The sequence below is a fragment of the Barbatula barbatula genome (assembly GCF_947034865.1).
Source record: "Barbatula barbatula genome assembly, chromosome: 17".
Classification (NCBI taxonomy): domain Eukaryota; kingdom Metazoa; phylum Chordata; class Actinopteri; order Cypriniformes; family Nemacheilidae; genus Barbatula; species Barbatula barbatula.
Window position 1 is genome coordinate 1,875,304 of NC_136780.1, and position 19,372 is coordinate 1,894,675.

A 19,372-nucleotide genomic window follows, 5' to 3' on the forward strand; every position below is an offset into this window, starting at 1 on the left:
CACATGCAGGTACGTGACCATCAATTCGGAATATATTCATAACCAAGAAGCTTTATCTTATTCATATCTCCTCTGTATTTATGTGTTTATCCACATGTTGTTTTTGTGTGTTTCAAGGGTCAACGGCACAGATTGTGGTATAATGTATGCACGATGACGTACAAAAGTGCAACACACTCATTGATTTATGAAGCAAATTTCATGTTAGGCACAAACCCTGAGGACGAGAGAGAAAACACATCATGCATTCTGAATGAATGAACAAACAAATGGTTCTGTTAACCCACCGGACTCCACAATCCATGATGAAAAGTGTATAAACAAAGGGAGTGTGGTTAAGATCGGGGATAAGAAATCAGCTTGCTCATTTGCACTGTTATGGAAACTAAGAGCTGAGAAGGTAGAAAAACAGAAGAATAAAGCCAGAAAAAAATATCTCCCTGATCTGCAAACATGTCACGTTACTGACCTGTTGATGTCCTTCATTTTTAAAATCTAGAGCTTTCGAGTTACCAAACTTCGGTATTAGAATGTAGAGCAGAATCTAATATGAATTTGAATTTGCATAATCAGAAGCAGCACAATATAAGGAAAATATATGCAATCTCACAAAGTCTGTCAAGAACATGACTGGGGACATATTCCCCCTGAAAAAGAAAGGGAATTATACTTTTTTATATTCAATCTTCACGCACTTTTATTCCTCAGCTTCGAATTCAATCTGAGGGTGCATGGATTTCATTCGTCCACCGGTTTTTATTTTGATATTATTTGTTGTTTTGTTTTATATTATGCAGCACTTTGGTCTTTACATGCCCGTACGGAAGAAAAACACAAATTAAATCTCTTTAACATTTTACTTATTTCTCCAGGCGTCAATACGATTTCCGGGAGAACAAATGGAGACTTGCATTAAGTCTCAACTGTGTCTCAGATATTTCTATGCCATAATAACCCCCTCCCTCCCTTTGGTCCTGGTCTCCTGATGCCTAAAGTAAAGGACCAGAGCCAGGCCTGGCTCCAGTGGCCATCCCGAAGCATCGTTCTCAACAAATGAGGAAGGTGAGGTCAAGAAAGAACATATACACAGAATGCTTCTTTTCACTTTGACGTCATTTTGTTTTTAGTACAAGGTATGACCATCATCACTTCCTGGTCTTTCAGACATGTTTAAAATCGCTTATACTGTATGTGACGCTTGGTTGGTTTGGTGTGCTTGTTAAGGTTAAACAAGACAACACTTTCCTTGGTTAACCAGTATCACCAACTAGATGAAACCAGTTTGAGAGTTTATGATGGGCAAGCTGGTCTCCGAACATGCTGTTGTCATTGAAGCGTTTTGAGCAGCTATCCCATCGTGCTCTTGTGTTGAGCCTGTGAGAAACGGTGGCTGATGTCTCGTGAAAGGTTTTTAGGTGAAACAGCTAGCGGCCAAACTTCACCTCCTGTGCGTGGAATTGAATTATTGGCTGATGTGGTAAAACTGCCTTGAAACTTGATCAAACCCTGAAGGATAGTCTCTCAGGACTTCACTTTTTTTATCCTCACATTAAGAAATGCAACTTAGATTGAAATTTAAGGTACATTTGTTAACTCGAATAGAATCGCGAGTGGGTTAGCAGAAACATGAAAAAAAGATAGTGGTATGAAATCTGCAGTAAATTAGACTGCTTGATGTATTTCAATGAGCTTATCGACGTTTACAGCACCTTGCAAGACTATGGGGAACTGGTGCTAAGCTTTGTGTGTGAATTTTTTAAAGGGATAGAAATGAGAATCCTCATGTCATTACAAATCTGGGCTGTAACTCGCTGGTTAAGCTCTGCATCACGCTGCATCGTTTGAGAAACTATCTAGCTACTGTTTCTCAAAAACATGGTCACTTTGTCGCACATCCGTCCTTTGAACCAAGTCGGTTCAACAACATAGTTGATGATTGACTCCTGTTGTATATACCACCCAGACATTTCTCAAAATATCTTCTTTCGTGTTTACAGGAGAAAGACCTTTTTTTGAATGACATTATTTTTGTGCGAACCGTCCCTTTAACTCAATGTATGTACTCGCCTGCATTGCGAGGCATATTGTCTAGTCATATAGGGTAAGTTGTGACCAAAACCCATAACTTAACAACTCATGGTCAGCTCCTCTTAACCAATAGATTGTGGTTATCACAGCAAGAAATGTTGTGTGTGCCGACATGCAATGTGCAATTATAGTTTTGAAAAGTGTATGCCAGGAAGGCTACAAGGTTACAGCCGCAGATTCAAAGAACAATGTGACCTCAGGAAAAGAGAGAGAGAAGAAAGTGCTCATGGTCAATTATATTTTTTTGGTAAAAGAAATCTTGACTTAAGTTCTAAGCGGATCTAAGAAGAAAAGTGTTTAATAAGTATAGAGTAGGACCACTTTATTGTAACGACAAAGCGAGCACTTACTGTAGTAACACAAATTAAAAGCTTGAAACATTTTCTTAGCAAACGAAAAAAAAAGACTGTAGTTTATTTATAAAACACACATTCCAGGATGTTGCACTTTGAAACAAGTGCATTTTCATCATAGGTTACTTTGGGCAAGACTTGTGAAACACGGCGAGAACATTACAGACGACAACAAAGACCAAATATATTATTTAAAATGTCTGCATACTTTGCGCGCATGCGGTGTAGGTGTGCGTGGAGTATACACTGAAGCTCAGCATTGAAAAGAATTGAACGAGGCTTGGCAAAAAAGAACACACGGCACATGAGCAAAACCCAGGAGAATGACTGCTGTGGACAAATCAAGAGCTATTTGCTAATCACTGTTAATGACGGATACATCTGTAGTCCATGTTTCATTTGTTTCACTTTTTCTATGCATTTTTTGTATGCATTCAATTTCCTGATGCTATTTGCCACATAATGTTGTCCAATAAACACCGAACAGCGATGGCAGCCATTCACAAAACAAATACTGCAAATATGAAAAAAGCTAACATATCCTTCGGACATCACGTTTGGCCACTATTATATATATCCCATCCAATTGTACTCTAGATCGCACACATGGTATAAAAGCCACACATCTTAAGTCTTTACTCATTAAAATAAAACACAGATCTACTTTCAATGCAAAAAATAGAACAAGTAGCAAACACGTGTTTAACATCAGGTTTAACATTTGGAAAAACAGCTTTTAACAAGTCTGTTGCCAAACGTGTGAACAAAGCAAAACTTCAAACACAAAGAAATGCAATACAATTTAAATCATCTTTGTGACTCTGGATTCCTGCTGAAGTAGAACTTGAGCTCAAAGCTGAATTAAAGGCATTGACTGCATTAAGACAGGGCACAGATTGGACTCATGCTGGTGAAATGAGCTTCATAAACTCTTTTTGATGGCCACAGCAGGAACCTTGAACACTTTTCATCTGGTTCAGTTCAGTTCGGCTGTTCAGAAAGCACTTTACACGAGTCTGAGTCAAGGGTTACAAACCTCCAACGGCCGACACTGCGTTATTACCTCCTGATGTTCAGATACTGATTGAACGACTCTCAAAGAGTCTCACAAACTCTCAAACAAGAGTTTATTTTTTGGATTTAAAATAAGGTAAAAGGCAAGTCATTGAGGCAGTTCACTGAAATCATTAACCTTGTCCGACAGTTTACAGCACTTGTTGGATTACACCACATCTTCCAGGTTTAAACATCTGATCACAGGATAAAACAGGTGACTGCTGCGTAATGTCCTCTTCGTATGGACGGCTCTTGAATCTATGAAGGACCCTCTACGTTGATGGTGGTGACCGTGGCCATAAAGCAGCGCTGGAACAGACGGTCCGGGTCGGTTGGCTGATTATCACAGTCCAGTTTGCCTCTCAGGAAATGCTTGCGGAAACCCTGCGGTCCTGATGGTGCGCTGGGCTGACTCGGACCCTCCTGAGGACTGGCACCAAAACCTAGAGATGAAAAAGACATATCAAATAAGGTCCAATAGAAAAATGGAAATATGCATTTTGCATACATGAGAAACTGAAGATTCGAACTTTGTTACGAGAAATACATAATTTTACTACTATTAAAGAGACGGTGCACCAAAAAAAGACACCTCATGACTTTCTTCTGCAGAACACAAAATATAATATATACAGCATCATTTAAAACACTGCTAGTTTGAGTCCAGCTAACAGGGCCACGTTCCAATGGTTTAAATAGTTTGTAAGGATCTTGTCAAAAATGCAAAGCAACAAACTGTATGGGTCTATAGACGGTTTCATCGGACGTGTGCGTCAGGACTGCAATTAACTTCCGGTTTGTGTTTGACTAGTGTCTAATAATATAACTATTATATTTAATTTAATTTATGTTAACATTGTTATTTTATAGGAAACTAATTGCATTAAATAAACTATTTGTTGAATGTTCATTTTATTAAATAAGCAATTTGTTGAATGGGTCCTGTAGTTTTGTAGCATTTAAATAAACGTATTGAAATCTAGTGGTTGAGCTTGGTATCGCAGTCTAAATTCAAAATATTGGAGAGTCAAGTTTAGCGAGGTAACGGTTCTTATGTTTTTTTTTTTGCTTATCATCAGAAATAATCTACAGGCACAGACGTTAAGTGCAGCCAACGAATGCGTGCATGCGCAGTAACGTTTGTTTATGTTGTCACTTTGAAACCTTCTATAGACAAGCCATGCATGTGAATCTAGAGAAATGCAGATGAAATATTCACGCTTTTAAGTGAGATACAGGGGTCTCTAATGAATTTATAAACTCATTAATAATCATCCAATCATTTTATTCCTGCTGTAATTTAACATTAAGTATTTTGCTCAATGACACAGCATTGCCATGAGCTCACATTTTAAGTTCTTCTTAAAAAATCCATCACCATACACGACTCAAATTAAAGCATGTTATAAGAAAGAGCCTACCAGAGATAATAATAACAAAATCCACTTTAGGTGTTTATTATCCAGTTAAACATTATCATGTGTATGTAACCTTTCATTCCCAAGGATAAGTGAGGGTAATATCAGCCATGATATGTACTGGAAGCCCAAATGATGCCATTTGCACTACACTGCATTAAAAGGATATTGCTCTCTCATCATTTATGTCATTCAAAACCTGTAAACGACTCTTTCATCTGTTGAAAACAAAATATATTTTCAGAAATGTCTCAGTGGTTTTGTGTTCATTCATACAATGGAAGTCAACATTCTTCAAAAGCTCTTCCGCAGAGATCCTGGAAATACACGGAAAATGTGTCCAGGAATTTACAAGTGATTTTGTGGGATCTGTGCGTCCCGTGAAGATCCCGTAAAGACACGTGGCGTAATATACAGCAATATAATGTATAATGTTGTGAAAGGAAAAGTGCAATGTATATTATTTTGCTTCTGGGCTGGGCTGTTTTTTTGTGTAAGTTCAAGGGAAACATAAGATTTGTTGCCTTCGTGAAAATCCATGTTTTCCTTGTTATCCTTTTAAACCAGGCATTTGTGCAGACAGGAGAAAGGAAGACACATGAGGCTTTGAAAAAGGCAAGAAGAACTGCTTTCTTCCTATCACATCGATCTGCAGAGCCTTTATCAAAGCCCTTTTATCTGTTAAACAAAAAGAAAGAAAACCATAAAGGACGACTTGTCTGCTAAATTACACAAAGGGATATTGCGATACCGTTTCAACTCTCCCCAAAGAAAACAGGAGACAGTAAGGGCTATAAAAGACGACACTGCAGGCCAAACTGTGCCGTGCAGAACAAACACTGTCGTATAAAGAGAAATGAACCTTGCTGGTGAGACAAACTGCCCTTCTTTACAGCCCAGCTGAGCAATGAATTGTAGATGTTTGCTTGTTTCAGAGTTTGGGAAGACAAACAATGTGTGCGTTGAGGATTCCTACGACAGCTGCTCTGTAGTTTATAAAGGTCAAAGCTTTACAAATGGAAAGTTTGATGATAACTGCAGACTGAGCAAAACTTACATCAAAATGATGCTGGCGTGGTTGCCATGGGTGTTGCTATGCAAGTGTTAAGGCCTTCTGTGAGGTCCAATTCTCGAAATGTCCTTTAGCAAAGCGAGAAGCGAACGACGTGCACAAGTAGCACTGAAAACACTGCGTCAAAGTGGTACTCGTCTCTAAAATAAATGCAAATGCTTTGTTAAATAGAAAAACAGATCAATCATGAAGTGATCTGAAACGGTCTCAAAGAAAGTCGTTTTGTTTAACCCAGTCTCTCTACCTTAAAACAGCATGTCACATAAACAGTTCAGACGCATCTGAATTTGTTCAGCACTTTCATAAACTTGTGAACAGAGATCTTCTGAGTCGACTGTTAATGAACCATCTAATACCAACGTGTGTGTTAATGTCGCTCTCTCATACTCTCTCTCCCTCTCATATCCGAGTAGTTACTATAAGAACACACTTCATTTTCAATGAGTGGTGAAACAAATACGACATTATGCATGTTAAAGTGTTAACAGAAGCAATAATGACACCTGCAGGTCAACATAAAGAGCTGGATCTGGCACTTTAACTGGGATTCAACACAATTTAAAGCTATGATCCACCCAAAAGTGAAAATTCTGTCATGAATTACTCACCCTCCAAACATGTATACATTTCTTTGTTCGGTTGAACGCAAAGAGAGATATTTTGGAATAATGTTAGCATTAACTAAGATCCTTGAAAACACAAATAGCCACAAAAGCACGATTAAGCGACTTTGTGCTTTAATAAAGACAAAGAATCAACCGACAGAGACAAACTCACCAACCTCATATTGCTGAAAGGTCTTTAAACTGCTATTAATAATGCCTGTGCTGTGTGCCATATATCGGTTTTTTTATAAACTTTAATAAAAACATCCATCATGAACCTTGCGTGATGTCAATAGCTTAAATTAATGGCCTTGCTGAACTCATGGTCTGAAACCTAAACTCCTTCATCCTTTTGTATCTCCTCATGGCCACAAAAATTGAAGAAAAAAAAATCAGCAAAAGACCATTTTCCAGGAGACTGAGGGACAACATCAGGACCACCACTTACTCCAATAACAGACCATTTACTATTCTATCATCCTGAAAGCACCACTGGTGGCTTTATTAACCGTTTACCGCCTCACCAACAGACTAAAATGTATGAATGCGTAGGTCCTTTTTCCTCAAGTGTACAATGCTTTTGTGTGCAAAAGTGTAACATAATAATACAAAAAGATGCAGTTGTGTATTTGTGTCTGACTCATACCTGGAGCTCGCAGAGGCAGTCCGTTGTCCAGTCCTCTGGGTTTAGTAGCAATGAACAGATAGCAAAGCACACAGAGAGTAATGATGAATGCTAGGAGCACCACCGCCGCGATAGACAGACCCACCAGAGCCCCCAAACTACAAAGAAAGAAAGAGAGAAACGACTAAATGTTTTTTGCGTACAGGATGAGTAGCATTTAGATGTGAAAGCAGCCAGCCGCTCCTTATCACACCGGTAATCTTATAATGATGATTTGAGCTGTCGAGTTTGTTTTAGCAGGAAAACATGTTTATAACCCAATTGAAATGAGTGTGTATTTCAAGATGTTCCAAACAAAGATGGAGATAGAGAGGCAAAAGAAAAGAAAAAAGTTTGCTTATTAACAGGTGCTTCCTGGGCATCAATCCTGAAAGAACAAAGAAGCGGACAACAATGAACCCTCATGTGAGCACCCTTTTGAGGAAACTTATTGACTTTGAGAGGGCATCATAGCTTTTTTTTGCAGCGGTAGTTGACAGGCTCAGTTAGCCTTGTTCTTTTTGTAATTTTTACACAATGCTGTTGCGTGTGGACTGATCATGTGGTTTGAGACTGAGAGGAGCGCCTGACCCCTTTACGACATTCCTTCATCGCTCTCTCCCTTGCTCTCTTATCTTGCCATGAAGGCCTCCTTCCCATCCTGTCCATTACTGTTATTGTGACACAGCTAGTTGAATAGTTGAATTGTGAGACAGGTAGTTGAATTACAAGTTTGCACAACTTCTATGCATTTTCTGTATTTTAAGATGGCTTTTATGACTAGAAAGTTGAATTTCTTGAACTCTTGAAGTTCTTGGCATCTGCTGTACATTGAAAAATGTTTATTTGTTAATGAATATGCCATTGGGCTAACATTGACTTTATCCCAGAGTTGTTTGTTGGGGGAGGGGGTTAATTGTACAATGATTGTAAATTCACAGTAAATGGAAGCTTCATCTGCATTACCTTTACAGTAAGTTACTGGACAATTTTAGCATGACTTCCACAGTATACATTTTAAAATCACAGTAAATTATTGTCAACTTGTCTATTACTTTCACAGTACATACTGTAAAACTACAGGGCCTTGTTGTAATGATGTACAGCAAAACTGTAATATCACTGTAATATCGCAGTAATTATTTTGTCATTGAAGCTGTGAAGTTACAGTATACAGTTGTGCTTTTACAACAATGCATTGTAATATCACAGATAAAAAATTACAGTTCAGGTCACGTCCGAGTCGACCTTCCAGAGTCAGGTCACGTCCGAGTCGACCTTCCAGAGTCAGGTCTCGCCACGTCTGCCCAGCCAGAGACTGCCCGCGTCACGTCTGCCCAGCCAGAGACTGCCCGCGTCACGTCTGCCCAGCCAGAGACTGCCCGCGTCACGTCTGCCATATCTGAGCTCTGGGACAAAATGACCATCGCCCAGTCAGAGCCTCATCCCAAGATGGCCGTCTCCACGCCTGTGTCTTCGGACAAGATGGCCTTCACCTCGCCTGTGTCTTCGGACAAGATGGCCTTCACCTCGCCTGTGTCTTCGGACAAGATGGCCGAATCCACGCCTGTTCCTGAGGCTGTACCGGTTCCTGAACCGTCGGACCCGCGCTATACCCCTGAACCGCCCTGGCCGCCTTCACAGCCTGCTCCGCCCTGGCCGCCTTCACAGCCTGCTCCGCCCTGGCCGCCTTCACAGCCTGCTCCGCCCTGGCCGCCTGCACAGCCTGCTCCGCCCGGTTCCACTTCCGCCCCACCTGCTCCGCCCGGTTCCACTTACGCCCAACCTTCCTCCTGGAAAGTTTTAGGATCGTCTGGAATCCACTCCTTAAAGGGGGGGCTATGTAACAATCACCTGCTGGAGTGCCCTTGAAAACCACCAGAGGGCACTCCACATCAAACTTATCATTCACTCACAAAACTACATCTCCCTTAACACACTTCCCGGACTCATCATCACTGATTACATTCACCTGTATCTCATCCCCCTGTTAATCTCACTCTATATATACCATGTGCACTTATTCACACACTGCGAAGTCTTGTTAGCCTGTCTACAATTCTGAGCGTTTCCTGTATTGATTCTTCGTGTATTACCTTGGACCTTTTTTGTTGATTACGATTCTCTGCTGCCTGCCCTGACCCCTGCTTGTGACCGTTGACGTCTGGATATTCCCTAACATACCATACGCTGTTGTTGATCACTGCCTGTTTGACCATTCTCTGAAATAAAGCTGCATTTGGATCTGACCTGCCTGTCTCGGAGCAGTTTCATGACAGGCCCCAGTTGAAATCTTATTGGACCCTGAAGTGCCCCTTGTCCTCTTTGGGACTCTGTAGCCTACACCTGATATGCGTTTTGGTCGATCGGTTCACAAGTGGACGACGTTAAATACAGGTGTAAACGGGCTGTGAAACGTTTTGAGCTTGTCGACTTTTTACCACTTCCAGTATAAGGCATTCGACCGGATTGTGTTTGTGGTGTAGATGCTCATGTGGTTGAAGGCATTCAAGCAGCCACAAAAGACCGCCTACTCTGCGCGCGCAAGCCAGACACGATTTAAACTTTACTGGCTAAAGACCTAAAAGGTTGGTTTGAACTTTATATTTGTTAGGTTAATAGTTTTTGCTGTGTTATTATGGTATCTAATTTTAGATAGTCCAGTATAAAAAAGTGTGCTCTTTTAGTATCCAAGCACAAAACGCGTAAACCAATGAACAAGTACAATTTTGTACATGTTTTTAATTGCAGTGCACCGCAACAGCCAAGTGATCTTCCACAAAGGAAAGTTTGGGAACCACAAATTCTGTGAGTGCTGGAGTCGAAAAGCAGAGTATAGGCGATCCGGCCACTATATATGATTAATATTCCCAACGAGTTATTACAAAAACAATTACAGTACTGTTTTTGTCACCTCTGTCATGACCAATTTTCAAAGCGAAGTTACGCCACTGAATTATGGTGTCATACAAATTTGCTAATTTGAATACAAGATAACACGATGGGCAAAAAACAACAATAACAACAACTATTTCATTTTTTGTGTCAGGGCCAGTGAAAATGTTGGCAGAGCAAGTAGAAATTTGAATCGCTGCCTGGACCAGTCAAAAAATCCTTGGCATGAGCCATGCAGCTACAACAATACACTGGTTTATTAGCTTGTTTACCTTATTTGTTCAGCAGCTAGATTTAATGTAGGATTCGCATATTAATTAAAAGTTGCATATAGTTCAGGGAAGTAAAATAGTTCAGTGTCTGACTTAAAACCCTACAATATTTGGTCAAAAGCGTGTTTATGAGTATATAAAACTTTGTTTTGTGTTGTGTTGGCTTGCTTACTGAACTATACTCATCTCTGTTCATCATTTATAAACCTGCATCATTCTCAAACTCATCTCCAGTGTTTTGTTCAGAAATCCGTTAGTTCCAGCAGCAATTGAAATATGAAAATTAATTGCGCACTATACCTGTCCTGGCCCCCAATGTAAATTGTGGCCCTTGCTTTTAAAAATACCTAGATCCGCCGCTGACAGATAGCATCAGCAATTTCTTGTAAAACGGAAGACAGTTTGACCTAATGACTTTAAAGGAACAGTTCACACAAAAATGTTAATTCCCGTCTTCATTAACTCACCCTCAAGTTGTTCTAAATCACAAATAAAGATATTTGGAAGAAGGCTTGTAACCAAAGAGATCTCGCCCCACAATTGACTTCCATAGTATTTATTTTCCCTACTATGGCAGTAAATGGGGGATGAGATCTGGTTTCTTCCACTTATCTTCCTTTGTGTTTAGCAGAACTTAAAAAATATACAGGTTTGGAACAACCTGAGGGTGAGTCAATGATTTTTGGGTGAACTGTCCCTTTATGATCTGCAAAAGCATATATGAATTTAGGCACTATTGGAAAGTTCAACAGACACTCAATAATTCAATAGAAAAAAATATTTCCCTCACAGTTTATTAAAACCGTGTTTACTGCCGAGATGAGGTGTTTTGCATGAACTCCCAAGCCATAAATATTAATGATGAATGCAAAATGTTGACCTTATCATGATATTTATTCAGAATTAAACAGAAGTGCATACAAATTTCTGTGTGAACCGTTCATGAATCGTCTCTAACATAAATTGTCAATTTATGTTGCATGTCACTCATGAATAATTCACACTTGCTAGAATGCATTTACATGGTTTAATTAACAAAAACAAATTGTTACTGTACATTACAGCAGCTTTTCTTTTTAACATGTGCCTTAAATGCTGTTTTAACTTTGAACACGCCCAGTCAACTATGATTGGTCAGCTAGCTAAATCTGCCAGTTTAATCAAATCAATTAAATCATTATGTTGAACTGTGATGAAGGATTATTCTTTTACCTGTGTCTTAAACCTGTTTGTATGTTCTGTTGAACTGCTCGTGTACTGTTTCTTCGATTATTACATTTTCGTAAATATATATGACGGACCAGATATATGAACCCCCTCACGTAAAAAAAGCAAAATGCAAATTTTCAATGTATACTGTTTCAAAGCTTAATCTTATATTTGACATTTTTTTTGTGAGTCGCTTTGGATAAAAGTAATTTTCACTTCCCATACAAAATTACAACAGCAATTTTTACCTTTTAACAAGTTGCCGCAATTCATAACATGATAAAAAAATTGCATTTTACTAAAACTAATTTTGTAATTGACTTCATAATGATTAGTTTAACCACGGAATAGTTGCTAACGTGGTAAATTACTAAACAAGTACAAAACAAACTGAAAGCTACAACGTGCGCTTCAGTTCGGACATTTTCCGTATTTATCCGGAAGCAATAAAAATGATGCACATTCAAAAACGTCGTATACGGTGCACAAGTCGCGTCTCTTCATAAGGTTTATGTACTGATATTAGTCCGTTTATTTACGACAGTGGAGGCTAATAATGACACATGGTAGTGTTTTCACGAGATAAAACTGTTCAGTGATCTTACCTGAGCCACCACATGTATCCATACTCATATGGGAAGAAGCTGTTGGGATCGTCGCAGCAGTATTTGACGTCATTGAACCCGCAGCAGAAGATCGCGCGCTCGTCGCCCTCAGGTTTGGGGCACGTGAAGGCGCTGACAAACACGTTATCCGCGTTATAATAGTCCGCGCAATCCGCGCTCATGCTGCCGGGAATACGAACCTTAAACCTGCCACTTGTTAAAAACGCTACACCGGACTGATGTGTGTGACTCCATCGGGAACGACTGATGCGAGACTCATCTGAGGCGACTGAGGAGACGCGCGAACATCTGCACAGCACCCTTTACGATCTCTCTCTCTCCCTCTCTCCCTCTCCCTCTCCCTCTCTCCCTCTCCCTCTCCCTCTCTCCCTCTCCCTCTCTCCCTCTCTCCCTCTCTCTCCATCTCTCTCTCTCTCTCTCCATCTCTCTCTCTCCATCTCTCTCTCTCTCTCTCTCCATCTCTCTCTCTCTCCATCTCTCCCTTCTCTCCGTCTCTCTCTCTCCGTCTCCCTCTCTCCATCTCTCCCTCTCTCCATCTCTCTCTCTCTCTCTCTCTCTCTCTCTCTCTCTCTCTCCCTCTCTCTCTCTCTCTCTCTCTCTCTCTCTCTCTCTCTCCCTCTCTCCCTCTCCCTCTCTCCCTCTCTCTCCATCTCTCTCTCTCTCTCCATCTCTCTCTCTCCATCTCTCCCTTCTCTCCGTCTCTCTCTCTCTCTCCGTCTCCCTCTCTCTCCATCTCTCTCTCCATCTCTCTCTCTCTCTCCATCTCTCTCTCTCTCTCCATCTCTCTCTCTCTCCATCTCTCCCTTCTCTCCGTCTCCCTCTCTCCGTCTCCCTCTCTCCCTCTCTCTCTCTCTCTCTCTCTCTCTCTCTCCGTCTCTCTCTCTCTCTCTCTCCGTCTCTCTCTCTCTCTCCGTCTCTCTCTCCGTCTCTCTCTCTCCCCCTCTCTCCATCTCTCTCCATCTCTCTCTCTCTCTCTCCATCTCTCCGTCTCCCTCTCTCCCTCTCTCCCTCTCTCTCCGTCTCTCTCTCCGTCTCTCTGTCTCTCTCTCCCTCTCTCCATCCTTTCTGGTTTTGTTGTAACTCAAGATTTTGAGACAGAAAGATGAATCATGAATTACTTTTCTGATCACTGAAACACAGAATACCTTATTACATGATGTACGCATTTTTCTTTGCAGCTTTTCCACATTTAAGAATCCAAAGAAGATTTGATGGCGTGGCGTGTCGCTTTATGCTTTAGGGGTTGCGAGCGGCGGATGTGATTTGTTACAACAGACCGGCCGTAAAGCATCCGGATGATCACCTGAAGCCCACGTGGTGCAACGTTGCCATGGTAACATGGCAGCATCCGTGCGGCGAGGTATCCCTGTGCCGTCCAGGGTAGTTTCGGGCTGGTAATGGTTCTTTTAACATGGGAACCTGTTTGAGTTCTGAGACTAACGGATATACTCTGACCCATTTAATGAGCCTGCTGAGCTTTGGTCCTGTGTGCTCAGTGGAGAGATGAAAAGAATTATGTGGTTCAGCGAGGACATGGCAGTGCTAGAGCAAGGCTAGTTAACAGCAAAATAAAACAAGGAATGTTTGCAGGAGAAGGGTCAGAGCGATATATGAGAACAGCGGGTAAGGGCGGTGGATTGAAATGATTGAAGTTGAGTAATGTTGGTGTCGGCGTGACCTTGTGGTCAACCACTGTATTGACCGAACCATGTCTTTGAGTGTTTTTTTCCCTCGTAACGTAAAAATCCACGTTGCATGTTGTCAGCAGAAACAGCTTTCCGAAATGCCTTTTATTTTTTTCACGCATAACCTGTGCATTGTGCAGATGTTTTCCTGCAGAAATCTTGATTTATTTATACGTTTGTAGTTCATACTAGTTGTAAATGTAATTTGTATTTGATTCATTGGTTAAAAAGTGAACAAACATCAGTTGCCGATCAACACTTTGGTAAGTTTATAATACATATGTACAAACTGAGCTGTCAGGTATGCGGGATAGTCATGATTTACTCTCCCTTATGTCATTTCAGACCTGTATGACTTTCTTCTGCAGAACACAAAAGAAGATATTTTGAAGAATATAACCAAGCAACACTGAAAGCATTGACTTCCATTGTTAGAACACAAAACCTCGGAGACATTGCTCGAAATATCTTCTTCTGCGTTCCCCAGAAGAAAGACTGTATTAACGAATAAATTATGACCTTTTTGGTTATGAATTGCAAACAATGCATTATAGTGTAACATGTTGTAAAATGCTGTCTGTGTAGGCGTACTTTTTAAGCTAATGAGATTTCTGAAACATCATCACGAAGAGTCCAATGCATATTGTGTTGAATTCCAATTGTTTTAATGATCTTGATACAGCTGACCAGACTGTCTTCGTAGAGTAAATAAGCGAGAGAGATGAATTGTACAATTAGATGTTTACATTTTAAGGAAAAATTGTGGCGCCGGGGATAGGGTGTTGTGTGGGTGGTGGTTGCGAAGGTGTTTGTATTTATCTTTTGCTGTACAGAAAAGCATCAGTACAGTGTTTTTTGGGTGGTGCTGTACAATATATTTAAAGTATTGAAATATTGCAGCTGTGCATATTACAGTGGTTAATAATAACCAAATCATTTTAAACTTAAAAAAGTTGATGCAAATGGCATAGAGAACGGTGCATGAACGTTAACTTTGGTGCACACATGTTGGGTCATTTTAAAATCAATTTTAGTTCAAAATAAATAGTTCAAATACATACAAATTAAATTTAGTAAACTATGCCTTACAGCAACGGTAGTCAAAAAAATGGTAGTCAAAAGTTCCCAAGAACTGTTTGTTTTCCTAAATTCTTCAAAATATCTCATTTTGTGTTTAAATGTACAAAAATATGCATGACTACTATGGTAGTCAGTGCCAGTGGTGCCCCAAGAAATCTCAATTGCTAACATTCATCCAAATATATTTGTGTTCAACAGAACAAAGACATTTACAGGTTTGGAAAATTTAAGGATGAATAATTCATGACAGAAGTTTCCTTTATGGGTAGACTATCTCTTTAAATGGTTGCTATAACATTGTTAGGTTGATGCAGCAGTGCAGACTGTTTATTGCAGCTGGGACCTGCTGGTCTCTAGATAGACGCAGGTCCGTCTGCAATGCAAATCTATTGGATTTTATCTTCCGCCAGACAAGAAACGTAAATCCCATTGCTTAGAAAAATAGTTCAGACAGACAGTTTTGTATTTGCAGTTTGTGTAATTAATGCGAATAAACCGAACGAGAATCAAACAGTCGACACAATGTTAGTGGGTGTGTTGCTCTTATGACAGACACATTAACATCATTAATGAGTGTGTGAATGGGTGCGCCAGCCGCTGGGCATTTGACTAATCTCTGCTAATCCCGTCCCGATGAAACCAGATTGAGCAGAAATATTGGCAAAAGAGTGGGATTATAGAGAATAGAGTCTGGGGAGCCGTGACGCAAGCTGTGACAAATACGCAAGCATTTCCACTGGTTGTCTGCATTTATTTTTTTCCAATAAATGGCAAAGAGATCATGTATACTGTCCCAGGCTGCGGTAAACAGAGTGTACATGTGTGACGTACGGAAGTCGTAAAGTGCCAAACAAAACATCAAATCGCAAAACAAACGAATCCTGAATCACAATAACAAATCTGAAAACACATTAACAAACCATAAAGCACAACAACAATTTCGGAAACAAAACAACGACAAGTCGGTCAAACTGGAAAAGGTAGGTCTTTAGTTACTGCTGATTGGACGGAACCCCGGTCAAAAATTCAAACGGTCTTAAACTGTCCAATTTTGGTGAGCTTGTGCAAATTGTAGCCTCTCTTTCCTATTTGTAGCGAAGATGAGTGGTACCCGGTGGGGTCTTCTGCTGTTGTAGCCCATCCGCCTAAAGGTTGTGCGTGTTGTGGCTTCACAAATGTTTTGCTGCATACTTCGGTTGTAATGAGTGTATATTCAGTCAAAGTTGCTCTTCTATCAGCTTGAATCAGTCGGCCCATTCTCCTCTGACCTCTAGCATCAACAAGGCATTTTCGCTCATAGGACTGCCGCGTACTGGCTGTTTTTCCCTTTTCACACCAATCTCTCTGTAAACCCTAGACATGGTTTTGTGTGAAAATCCCAGCAACTGAGCAGATTGTGAAATACTCAGACCGGCCCGTCTGGCACCAACAACCATGCCACGCTCAAAATTGCTTAAATCACCTTTCTTTCCCATTCTGACATTCAGTTTGGAGTTCAGAAGATTGTCTTGACCAGGACCACACCCCTAAATGCATTGAAGCAACTGCCATGTGATTGGTTGATTAGATAATTGCATTAATGAGAAACTGAACAGGTGTTCCTAATAATCCTTTAGGCGAGTGTATATGTCATACAAAGAGCAATAATACAAGTTATTAGTTTTTCCTTTTTTTGGCCATTTATTATCTATAATGAATATACTAGTACTGAATATCCAAATTCAAATAAAGTATACCTAAGTAAAGTTCAAGTATATTGTCAAGTATATTTTATATAGGAAGTCAATGTACTAGTAGTGTAGGATTCTCAATACTGGAAAGACTGGTTCACTCTTTAGTTTATAAAAGCCTACTTTTAAGTATTCTTTAACATTGTACTTATAGTATATTATTTAAATATTTTTTTTGCATTGTAAGTATACTACTATGTTCCTATTAAGATATTTTTTAATACTTGAAAGATCCTCTTAACTGTACTTTTGGTGTAGATTTTAGGTACTGCATATCTCTGTACATCAGGATTAGTCAAGTATACTTAAGTGTAAGTTTTAGTGTACTTCTGAGTAGCACATGAAAAATACAATAGGAATTCTGAGAAGTACATGAAAGGGATTTTCACACTGCACTTAACCCCGTTAGAACGATTCAACCAGATGCTTAGCAACAAACAGCCAATCAAAAACTGAATAGCGCTTACCTAATACAACAAGATGTGTGCAGGGTACTGATCTATAAATCTATAAACCAACGGTAGGAGGTGAAGCCACCGGAAGTGATCGTGCCGCCATCTTGGTATGCCCAACTGACAGAGAGCGCCATGGACTTTCAGTCAAAATGACGATCTAAAATAACCAGTTTTTTATGATAAGTGTTTAGTTCACATGTGTTTAAATTCATTGTTACTCCTGATGTTTTTCCAAAGTTTATGTTGGGCAGAATTGCGGCGTATGGATATCAATGTCACGTCATGAGCAATCCAGTCACTATCCCATTATCTGTGAGTGTGGAAAGATAAGGTCAGAGAGGACACGCTGTAGGTTTTCTCGTATAGGAGGTTGTAGCGGTCTGTGATCCAGCTGATCTTTCAGATCTTTTAAATAGAGGTTTATTTTGTTATGGTTGTGGACAGAACCCAAGCGCAGGCAGACATGTGTCGAACAACAAGACTTTATTTCAAAACAAAGACCCTCGATGGGGAAAACATGAACACAAACAAGACTGAAAACTAAAACTTCCCACAAGGGGGACAAAACAAACAAGGTCTTAAGAATAACAAACTAAGCCCACAAACTTGAGTCCAGGGAACAGGAACACGGGTAATCCAGACAGACGAAGGGTAAATGTGCAAAGTGTGCAAAATGAACAGACAAGGGACAGAGGGAAACTGGGGCTTGATAAAGGGAAACAATAACAAGGACTGATGACACAGGGAGAGTGGCGGCAGGTGGCATGGATGAAACACTAAGGGAAAGCTAACAGGAGGATTGCACGAGGCAGGTGAGGGGACTGAAACACTAAGGGAAAGATGGACCAGGGCTGGAGACAAGACTAACACTAATTGGCCGCTAACCGGGGAAACAAGGGGGCGGGACTAAAGGACGTGACACCGGAGAGAGAGCATGGCTTCTCAAACCAAAACAATGCTCTTTCTCCACACAAAACACATGGGACTGACATGACTCGAAAACCAAGACAAGGAGAGGCAGGATCATGACATATTTGAAGCGTTATGTTTGTTGAGGGGAGAGCCAGGCTTTGAGAGTCATTGATAAGTAAGACAGCTGGAGACAAACGCTTAGCCTTCAGTCTTCAGATTAATTGTGAATGAGAGCACGTGCCGTGGATTATGTCATACGATGCTTTTTATTCTCTTTAAAAATCACTGACTCTGCACATCTTTAACACATGTTGTTTATCTTGATTTTATATGTTGACTTGTGTTCAGTGGAGCATCACACCGTAGTTCTCGTGCTACACTCAAAATATATCTTTTTAAATCAAGACATGTTTACTGGAGAAACACAATGACCTAAGATCAGTCTTGTTTTCTGGAAAGAAAATTTATTTAATATATTTATAATAATATTTTTTTAAATAAAAGTGCTTAAAACAAGAACAAATTTATGTGAATACTGTAAGAAAAATAAACTCAAAATTAACATTGAAAGCAGAATCAAGCAAATTTTTGGAAGATATATTTTCTTATATTTTATATCTTGATTTAAGATATCTTTATGTCTGTCCTGGACAATAGGACAAGAATACAATGGTTAAATAAATAAGGCAATGTACAATTTGACCAGCATGTGTTTTATTTATATTGAAAACTAAAACAAATTCTTATTAAAAATGTGCAATTATTTTCCCACAATATTTTCTTATTTTATCTACCATCTTCACTTCATATTTAATTTGACTGCCAATTGAAATACAAATGCAAATAAAATTATGATCAAATATATAAAGATTTCAAATAAAACAAAATAAGCATTTAATTAAGCTAAATAAAAACAACAGCAAAAAATACATTTAATAGTGTATGAATTTGACAATTTTTACCAAACCAACAATTCATTCCTTGATTCAATCCAAACCTCTTTAACAGATGTTCCATGGCCTGCTTCATGCACGTTTGATAACAACCTCTAACCACCACACCATCCCATTACACAATGCTGTGTGTGTGTAATCCATGCTACAGACCCATTTACACAGTGCGCTTTCATTAATAGGATTGCATGTGCACAACACCATCATCTCATTGGCTGAACAAGAAAGTGGGCAGAGACGATCTGCTCCAAATGGGCTGGGAAAAACCGAGGATGCTCGGACACTGTGATACCCACCTT

At 39.9% G+C, this 19,372-nt stretch overlaps 1 protein-coding gene across 1 annotated transcript; it reads right to left on the reverse strand.

The window, feature by feature from the left end:
* Window positions 1-2,387: 2,387 nt before the first annotated feature.
* Window positions 2,388-12,604, reverse strand: LOC306906330 (protein shisa-like-2A). The gene is made up of 3 exons (XM_079477643.1): window positions 12,238-12,604; window positions 7,239-7,375; window positions 2,388-3,940 (listed from the first exon to the last, which is right to left on the reverse strand). Exons 1-3 carry the CDS (start codon window positions 12,417-12,419, stop codon window positions 3,756-3,758), a joined length of 504 nt encoding a protein of 167 aa, XP_079333769.1. The 5' UTR covers window positions 12,420-12,604; the 3' UTR covers window positions 2,388-3,755.
* Between the last annotated feature and the right edge of the window lie 6,768 nt (window positions 12,605-19,372).